General features: G+C 32.1%; 1 protein-coding gene across 2 annotated transcripts in view; it reads left to right on the top strand.

Moving 5' to 3' along the window:
* Window positions 1–864: 864 nt before the first annotated feature.
* The window catches only part of LOC142232301 (uncharacterized), a 38,318-nt gene continuing 28,311 nt past the window's right edge, over window positions 865–10,871 (top strand). The window contains exons 1-3 of one of the 2 annotated variants that reach the window (XM_075303054.1): window positions 865–1,006; window positions 1,345–1,480; window positions 1,628–1,768. In XM_075303054.1, coding sequence (XP_075159169.1) covers window positions 1,635–1,768 — 134 coding nt within the window. In that variant the 5' untranslated portion in view covers window positions 865–1,006; window positions 1,345–1,480; window positions 1,628–1,634. The remainder of the gene's footprint in view (window positions 1,007–1,344; window positions 1,481–1,627; window positions 1,769–10,871) is intronic. The other variant, XM_075303055.1, reaches the window with a different exon arrangement.

The raw sequence follows: 10,871 nt of genomic DNA, 5'->3' as shown, positions 1-10,871 counted from the left end.
CCATAGAATCGCGAGCTGTGTGGCATGTAGCGCCATCTTGTTGAAACCACATGTCAACCAAGTTCAGTTCTTCCATTTTTGGCAACAAAAAGTTTGTTAGCATCGAACGATAGCGATCGCCATTCACCGTAACGTTGCGTCCAACAGCATCTTTGAAAAAATACGGTCCAATGATTCCACCAGCGTACAAACCACACCAAACAGTGCATTTTTCGGGATGCATGGGCAGTTCTTGAACGGCTTCTGGTTGCTCTTCACTCCAAATGCGGCAATTTTGCTTATTTACGTAGCCATTCAACCAGAAATGAGCCTCATCGCTGAACAAAATTTGTCGATAAACACATTTCGAACCGAACACTGATTTTGGTAATAAAATTCAATGATTTGCAAGCGTTGCTCGTTAGTAAGTCTATTCATGATGAAATGTCAAAGCATACTGAGCATCTTTCTCTTTGACACCATGTCTGAAATCCCACGTGATCTGTCAAATACTAATGCATGAAAATCCTAACCTCAAAAGAATCACCCTTTAGTAACTTGGCGTGGTACAACTTCTCAATAGTGACGGCGCTTTTCCGACGAGTTTTTGATGTCGTATATGATTGTTTTCGACGTAGTGGGGATTCTCAAAAGAGTCCTCAAATTCAAAAAATGTTGGCAGGGGTAGTGCATATATATTCCGTGTTTCTGAACGCAACATTATACTGTCATTACATTGTTGTACCATGCTAAGCGTCTCGATTTAGTGATAGTTTTTAGAAACATTAAATGCGCACCAACTGCGTTTATTTTATTTGTCAGTTACGAGTACTTATAATCAAATACTCTTAACTTTCCCAACACTAGTACATAGGAGTCGTTGTTTGTTGCGGTTCATAGCAGACTGCTGTTTGTTGTGGTTCCGTATTCAATAAAAATAATAATAATATGGAAGAAAAAATTAAATATTTATGATAATTATAGTGCATGAAAACCGAAGTGCTGTGTTATAAAAAAAGAAACAATAGTGAGTTCTCCTAATTGAATATATATGGAGTGAAATTGTATTGTATGTAATGTGCGCATTCACCTGTTGCATGGATCCCAATAAAATCAAAAATAGTTATTAGCACAATAATAATAGTACAATAATAATAACTATAATAAAAACTACAGTAGTAGTAGTGGGGCATAATCAAGAATCAAAAAGGGTTCATTACACTTACTGCCGGTTTGTTTACGCCGACCATAGCTAACGAAAGATGGCTCCCACATTGCAAAGATTCAATGTGCAAAAGATTTTTTTGGAGACTAATAATGTAATTCTGAGTTGCTGATTAAAAGTTCTCTGTCTCTACATTTTAGCACTTATCCACCACTAAATTAAACCCTTGTAAACGTGTCTCAGTCCATTGACCGAATTCTCATCCTCCTCGTAATACGAGTGCCTGATAACGTGGAGAATGCTTTTAATTTAACGAAAAAACGATTAAGAAGAATATTAAGTAGAAGGCTTCATTTTTAAACAAAATTAACCTACTGGGTTCAGATTTAAATAAGTTTCACAATGAATTTTGTATATAAATTTTTGATCATTGATTATAAATTCCTAAATTTGTAAAATAAATTAATAATTTTATATTTCTAGGCATAAAATGGATCCTCGAATTAAATCAAAACTGGAAACCTTTTCAAAGTACATCCCATTCATAGATTTTATTGTTAAAGTTGATAGAGTAAAGTACGCGAAATTCGTTGATATAAAAGGATGGATTTTGGATAATAAAAGGTTAGTAACATTTAATAAACTATAATTTTTCAAGTACAACAAAACCGAAAACCGGTTGTTGTGGTTTTGAAAACACCATTTCCACCAGTCCAACCAATTACGTTTGTATCAAAATAGGGATCTCCAGAACTATACAAGTAACAACTAGATTCATTATCATCTCTCACATTTCTCACATTCGCTATTAGTTTTTCTTTCTGTACCCTTTACATATGGACAGCTATCTTTATCAGTTGAAGGCTTCCGTTTGGACATGAAAACAAAAAACCAAATACTGTGATTGCCTCTCTAAATGTGTTAGAAAATTATATTGAATTTTTTTTTCAAAGTGGAAAAATATACTGCAGTGACTATGAGAAAAAAAGGGACAGTTTTTAAAGTCGACGGGAGAAAGCACTGATTTTCAGGTAATATTGTACCTGTTTGCTTATCGAATTATAAATCGTTATCATGATATTGATAAAGTTGTCAAATGCAATTGCAACAACACAAAAATGGTTCAGCAAGGATGGGACAAAAAAAAAATGAAAAGAAAATAACGTTTTATAAGTAAAAATATCTCAAAATTTTGCACCATAACTAATGTCATTGATAAGATCAACAGCAATACTATTCTAAAAACACACAAAACTAAGATATACAACAACATAACTAAATGCAAACCATAAATATCAAGTTATTGCTGCCTTAACACAATATCTCACTAAGGGTGCTACGCACACACAGAGACACAAAGTTTCTTATCCGTATTGATTATTATATGACATGCTCATAAATTTGGGAAAGGATATAAAATATATACCTGTATAAACGTATGTTTAGACATTTTTTTTTTTATATTTTCCTTATAATTTTTATAATTTAATTATTAAAAAAATGGATTGCTAAATTTGGATTTCTAAAATTTTCAACCGTTACTAATTTAAATATTTTTTGTATAACAGTTTAAAATTAATGTGTATCTGTTAATGTGTTTCCACCAGTCCATCGAAGATAAGCCGGTCCTCCGGTTTTGATCACTCTATTATTTATATAACGAATACAAATTTGTTGCTCTGTGTGTAAATTGTTACTTTTGTATCGCACAACCAATTACGTTTGTATCAAAATAGGGATCTCCAGAACTATACAAGTAACAACTAGATTCATTATCATCTCTCACATTTCTCACATTCGCTATTAGTTTTTCTTTCTGTACCCTTTACATATGGACAGCTATCTTTATCAGTTGAAGGCTTCCGTTTGGACATGAAAACAAAAAACCAAATACTGTGATTGCCTCTCTAAATGTGTTAGAAAATTATATTGAATTATTTTTCAAAGTGGAAAAATATACTGCAGTGACTATGAGAAAAAAGGGTCAGTTTTTAAAGTCGACGGGAGAAAGCATTGATTTTCAGGTAGTATTGTACCTGTTTGCTTATCGAATTATAAATCGTTATCATGATATTGATAAAGTTGTCAAATGCAATTGCAACAACACAAAAATGGTTCAGCAAGGATGGGACAAAAAAAAATGAAAAGAAAATAACGTTTTATAAGTAAAAATATCTCAACATTTTGCACCATAACTAATGTCATTGATAAGATCAACAGCAATACTATTCTAAAAACACACAAAACTAAGATATACAACAACATAACTAAATGCAAACCATAAATATCAAGTTATTGCTGCCTTAACACAATATCTCACTAAGGGTGCTACGCACACACAGAGACACAAAGTTTCTTATCCGTATTGATTATTATATGACATGCTCATAAATTTGGGAAAGGATATAAAATATATACCTGTATAAACGTATGTTTAGACATTTTTTTTATATTTTCCTTATAATTTTTATAATTTAATTATTAAAAAAATGGATTGCTAAATTTGGATTTCTAAAATTTTCAACCGTTACTAATTTAAATATTTTTTGTATAACAGTTTAAAATTAATGTGTATCTGTTAATGTGTTTTCAAAGTACATCCCATTCATAGATTTTATTGTTAAAATTGATAGAGTAAAGTACGCGAAATTCGTTGATATAAAAGGATGGATTTTGGATAATAAAAGGTTAGTAACATTTAATAAACTATAATTTTTCAAGTACAACAAAACCGAAAACCGGTTGTTGTGGTTTTGAAAACACCAGTCCATCGAAGATAAGCCGGTCGGTCCTCCGGTTTTGATCACTCTATTATTTATATAACGAATACAAATTTGTTGCTCTGTGTGTAAATTGTTACTTTTGTATCGCACAACCAATTACGTTTGTATCAAAATAGGGATCTCCAGAACTATACTAGTAACAACTAGATTCATTATCATCTCTCACATTTCTCACATTCGCTATTAGTTTTTCTTTCTGTACCCTTTACATATGGACAACTATCTTTCTCAGTTGAAGGCTTCCGTTTGGACATGAAAACAAAAAACCAAATACTGTGATTGCCTCTCTAAATGTGTTAGAAAATTATATTGAATTTTTTTTTTCAAAGTGGAAAAATATACTGCAGTGACTATGAGAAAAAAAGGGACAGTTTTTAAAGTCGACGGGAGAAAGCATTGATTTTCAGGTAATATTGTACCTGTTTGCTTATCGAATTATAAATCGTTATCATGATATTGATAAAGTTGTCAAATGCAATTGCAACAACACAAAAATGGTTCAGCAAGGATGGGACAAAAAAAAAATGAAAAGAAAATAACGTTTTATAAGTAAAAATATCTCAAAATTTTGCACCATAACTAATGTCATTGATAAGATCAACAGCAATACTATTCTAAAAACACACAAAACTAAGATATACAACAACATAACTAAATGCAAACCATAAATATCAAGTTATTGCTGCCTTAACACAATATCTCACTAAGGGTGCTACGCACACACAGAGACACAAAGTTTCTTATCCGTATTGATTATTATATGACATGCTCATAAATTTGGGAAAGGATATAAAATATATACCTGTATAAACGTATGTTTAGACATTTTTTTTTTATATTTTCCTTATAATTTTTATAATTTAATTATTAAAAAAATGGATTGCTAAAATTTTCAACCGTTACTAATTTAAATATTTTTTGTATAACAGTTTAAAATTAATTTGTATCTATTAATTGTGAATTTTATATCGATAAAAAATAATGTGTAAAAACGATTAGCGATACATCCTCGGATGTACAAACCCAAGAATTACTTCACTTGCACTTCGACTACCAACTGGTGAGCCACCTATATTTAATAAAGGATTACTTGCACTTGAAATATATTCTGTTTTTCTTCTTTTCCCTCGTATAATGTCTCTAATACGGAGATTTTATACCACATAGGAATTCAAGTCGCTTTCCCTGCAACTCCAGTTTGATATTGGTGGGTCATTTCATTCCTGCTGTGATTACAACAACCCCGCAATACAGTCTACAATTTTATTTCCATTCGTGTTTGGCAGCACACAAGCAGCAAGTGGATGATAGTGACAAGATCCAAACATTGCACTCCTGGGTTTCAATTGCTCTTTAATCCCACTATTTCTCAACATCCACTCCCTTGGTCTTTGCTCAGCTGTCATCCAAATGTTCAATATCTGAACACTGTAAATATATGGAAGCAATGCCTTATCTTAGTAAAACAACAAGTGTGAAAGTAGAAGTAGATAAGGCAAAACATTTATTAAGTCAAGTATAGAGTTTTTATCCCCAATGGGTAATCAATTCAATGTCAAACATAGTGTGTGTGGGCGAATAAACGAATGTCTTTCAATTGTATACTTTCTATTAGGATACTTATAAGAAATATTTTTGAACCTCTCTTAAATATTGTTCTTCAACGACAAAGTGGAATTGCGCCTTCACAATTTTCAATTGCCACTATCATATTTCTTATGCCTTTTTAGCACAAAAACCTATCATGTTTATAGCAGCCGCGGTGCAATGGTTAGCCTTGCATACACAAAGTCGTGGGTTCGATTCCTGCTTCGACCGAACACCAAAAAGTTTTTCAGTGGTGGATTATCCCACCTCAGTAATGCTGGTGACATTTCTGAGGGTTTCAAAGCTCTCTAAGTGGTTTCACTGCAATGTGGAACGCCGTTAGGACTCGGCTATAAAAAGGAGGTCCCTTGTCATTGAGCTTAACATGGAATCGGGCAGCACTCAGTGATAAGAGGCAAGTTCATCAAAGTGGTATCGCAATGGATTGAATAGTCTAAGTGAGCCTGATACATCGCGCTGTCACCTAACCTACGTTGCCAATATATAAATTCCATTATTTAGTTCTTATGACCATTCGAATATAATAAATTTTTTGACCTGAAATAAAAAAAACTGAATAAGTTCCAATATTCTATTGGATTTAAAAATGCTTCCATTATGCATTTTAACCTTTAAAACGTATTCATATAGATTCTGAAGAAATCAGCCTCATTAGCAAAAAAAACACAATTTCGGCCGACAACTGAGTACATAAAAGTATTACAGTAATTTAACTCTCTAATGGGTAGCAAGGTTCTGTGGAAGTTTTTGACTTCTATTATTTCATAACTCTATATTTTACCTGGCTCAAACATGATCGTTCATGACTACCTGTACTAATTGGTACAGAAAGTTACAAACCATCATATCTAAGATCATATAAGATAGATTTATGCATGAATAAAGGAACAAACAGTAAAAAAATGGTGGAATTGCTTTATGTAAGCGGTAAAACATTAAAAGTGTCATCGTTTGTCTGATTTGTGGGCAAAAACCAATCACTAGCGTGACAAATTAATAGCAAAAAATGGTATAGAATGCATACAATTTGAGGTGAATATTTCGCGACCTTGGAAATATTACCACAGCAGTGAATATTTAATTCACTACTAAACAGATACAAAAATAAAAATGTTGTACAACTCGTTCTCCCGAAGATTCTAATCAACTTATTGAATACATAAGCGTCAAAGGCCAAAGAACATTAAACAGAAATCAATAATGATAGAACCAGAATAAGACCTCTGACAATGTATTAAGAAACAAATTCATTCCCAAACATTCCTCTCTATCTTTACACTTTAACACTTTGAGATAATACAAATGCAATGAATAATTCATAGTGTTCTTCAACACCAGAATTACAAATTTCTTTACAACTCTATTATTTGAAAGAGAAGTTAACAACCAAATAACTCTGGACAGAAATCACAGACAACAGAATCAAGAGTTCTGATAATAACATTGTAATCAGAACCAAAAAATCGAATTTTAATAAGAGTTAAGGTTGAGTTACATACCATGCGTTAATGCGTCTGCTGAATGAAGAGTTGAATTTTCTCTTTGAAAGCAACAGTTTTGTTAGAGTGCTTCAAACTGAAAATATCAACCCTTCGATCAACGCACGGATTAACGAATGATATGTAACTCAACCTTTATTCTTTTAGAATTATTATTTTTTTTAGATGTTTTCAGATTTTGAAATAGTCTATTTTCTCTAGACTTTAGAGAGTTTTGGAAAGTCAACTTTAGTATAACTTAAACTGTAATGTCAGACCCCTTGAATAATTGAAGGAATTCTTACCTCAATGATTGTAAAAAAATTTTATAAACCATTTAATGTTTATTTTTAAGACCGATATGTACCTCTTGCGAAAATTTTGGGTGCCAATAACACAGTTTTGTCATGGATTTTTTTTATGGAAGAAAAACGTAAAAAAGTTAATAACGCCTCACGAAATTTTCGTTAATAAATATATAACAATGCATTTGTTATGGGAAATTTCCACTAGATGTGCATACCGCCCTTAATTTGTCGGAGTTGTCAGCTATCATTGGTGTAGCTAGTAACTTACTCCTAACTGGTAAAATCTACAATACATGCACCTTGTTAATATACCTCAAAAAATTGGGGGGAGATGGGAAGAACACAGAATATTTAAATGTAAAAAATGTGTAAAATCTAAAATGAATACGTAAAAAAGTAATAAACATAAGAATATAAAATAAAACAAGTAACGAAAGTCTACCCTGCACCACTTTGTAGATCTAAATTTTCGATACCATATCACATCCGTCAAATGAGTTGGGTGCTCTATATAAAGATTTCTCCCAAATACATACATTTAAATATCACTCGATGTGGACAGAATTTGATAGACTTTTACAAAATCTATAGACTCAAAATTTAAGTTGCCTATTGCACTAGGGGTGAACACAATTTTAGTAAAAAACAAGTAAGGAAAGTCTAAAGTCGGGCGGGGCCGACTATATTATACTCTGCACCACTTTGTAGATCTAAATTTTCGATACCATATCACATCCGTCAAATGTGTTGGGTGCTCTATATAAAGATTTCTCCCAAATACATACATTTAGATATCACTCGATGTGGACAGAATTTGATAGACTTTTAAAAAAACCTATAGACTCAAAATTTAAGTTGGCTATTGCATTAGGGGTGAACACAATTTTAGTAAAAAAAATATGGGAAACAATTAAATCTGAAGCAATTTTAAGGAAACTTCGCAAAAGTTTATTTATGATTTATCGCTCGATATATATGTATTAGAAGTTTAGGAAATTAGTCATTTTTACAACTTTTCGACTAAGCAGTGGCGACTTAACAAGGAAAATGTTGGTATTTTGACCATTTTTGTCGAAATCAGAAAAACATATATATGGGAGCTATATCTAAATCTGAACCGATTTCAATCAAATTTGACACACATGACTATATTACTAATTGTACTCCTAGTGCAAAATTTTAACCAAATTGGTTAAAATTATATATGGAAGCTATATCTAAATCTGAACCGATTTCAATGAAATTTGGCACACATGACTATACTACCAATTGTACTCCTTGTGCAAAATTTCAAGCTAATCGGGATAAAACTCTGGCTTCTGGATCCATATAAGTGCATATCGGGCGAAAGATATATATGGGAGCTATATCTAAATTTGAATCGATTTCAACCAAATTTGGCACGCATAGCTATAATGCTAAATCTACTCCCTGTGGAAAATTTCAACCATATTGGGCCAAAACTCTGGCTTGTAGGACCATATTAGTCCATATCGGGCGAAAGATATATATGGGAGCTATATCTAAATCTGAACCGATTTCTTTCAAAATCAATAGGGTTCTATTCTGACCCAAGTTAGGAACATGTGCCAAATTTGAAGGCGATTGGACTTAAATTGCGACCTAGACTTTGATCACAAAAATGTGTTCACAGACAGACGGACGGACGGACGGAAAGACGGACAGACGGACATGGTTATATCGACTCAGGGACCCACCCTGAGCATTATTGCCAAAGACACCATGTGTCTATCTCGTCTCCTTCTGGGTGTTACAAACATATGCACTAACTTATAATACCCTGTTCCACAGTGTGGCGCAGGGTACAAAAAGGTGTTGTAAAAATTCAAGTTGTGATAATGTAACAATATTGATGTAAGAATAAAAGATAATTAGAGTAGTACATTGTAACTAGAGTAGTATTACATTGTAAGTCGTTAATTTGGTAGTACATTGTAATTAGTTAAATTGGCCTTTTAAGGGCTTTCAATTGCTTGAATAAATGGAAATAAATAAATAAATACCAAAATGTAAAAGAAAAACTCATTAATGTAATCTGAAGATGACAGAAAATATATCAGATATTTATTTATTGGTTTTTTCCGACCTTTTCTTATATACAAAAAAAATCAAAAACAAAAGAATTTCGGGCGACTAGTCGACTTTTTGCAAAAAAAGTCAAGTAAATAAATTGAGTCTTTGCTCAATAAAGCATAGCTTTGTAATAAACAAGCCCAAGAACAAATCCTCCATCAATAATGTGGCTGATTCGCCACAATCGGTAAACAAATATTTATGCAACATAAACAACAATGTAATCAAAAGTAAACACATTGTTCTACAAATAGGTTTGTTTACGACTGCTTTACTATACAGTGAATTGAATGGATGCCATGATTCAATTTATATTATTGTTTGTTTATTGATTTTTTTTTTTGATTGATTTGGTGTAAACATAAATTTTAATTAAAAAACACTCATGTATATTGCTTTACTATAATATCCTTAAAAGCTTGTAAATGCGATCTGATGTTATGTCTTAATTTGATAGATATTGAGATTTTTGCCACGTATATTCTTAGAATGGATTTTCATTTCATTTATTTGCTCAATATTGTAAAGCCGTAAGGCCGATGCAAGATAAATTACAATAGAACTACTCAAAAAATATAATTTAAACATTTTGTGATTTTATTGATTTTTAGAACCTCTTGTTTACCTTTTTTGTTTTTCAGCCAAAGACAAATATAGCAGACAATGTTTGTTATTTTAACAAACTGTGGCTTTCCCTGTTTCAGCAGGCTTTACTGCTGTCTCTACTAACAATTTTTTTTTTGGGTGTAGCTTTGCTTTCGTTTTACATAGAAACAATGTCGATTGGCTTCCCAAAGCGGAGCACTAAACGAACAAAAAATTAGGAATCGTCATTCTTCACTTTCATTCCTTGAATGGTTATTACACAAGGGAACAATGGTTCTCTTGATTAAGAACTGAATATTGTTTTTAAGATTATTTGGGACGCTGAATCCAAATCTGCAAACGGTATATCTCGAAAAGTCGAGCTGATAGAAAAAAAACCAAGTGCAGATTTGGATTCAGCGTCCTCACATTAGTAAAAATTTGCTATAAATTTCAAATCAACACAAAAAAAGTTCACTTTTGTTCCCTTGCGTTATCGTTCCAATCTTCTATGAGATGCATCTAGTGAACAATATGCTTTTCATACCAACGATATTGACTAAAATAGTATAAACAGTTAATTTTCAGCCATGCAAATCGAACTGTAGTGTCCATTTCCAATTTATTCTTTTAATCTATCATGCATTCTACGTACGTATTTCGATATCAATCTATCTATCTGTTTATCAATGCAGTTACTTATCTGTACCTGTTCTATCTACTTATTTCTTTGTCTATTTACTTATTTCTATCTAATTCTATCTGTCTATCTCTATTCGACCAATAGGAAACCGAAATCCATAAAATATTTATGTTTGGCTAGAGGACCCCTTTTGTTGATACTTGATACGCACAATTCTACCCGACTGTT

This window comes from Haematobia irritans, chromosome 3 (genome assembly GCF_050003625.1).
Source record: "Haematobia irritans isolate KBUSLIRL chromosome 3, ASM5000362v1, whole genome shotgun sequence".
Classification (NCBI taxonomy): domain Eukaryota; kingdom Metazoa; phylum Arthropoda; class Insecta; order Diptera; family Muscidae; genus Haematobia; species Haematobia irritans.
This window is presented reverse-complemented; position numbering and strand designations above follow the sequence as displayed.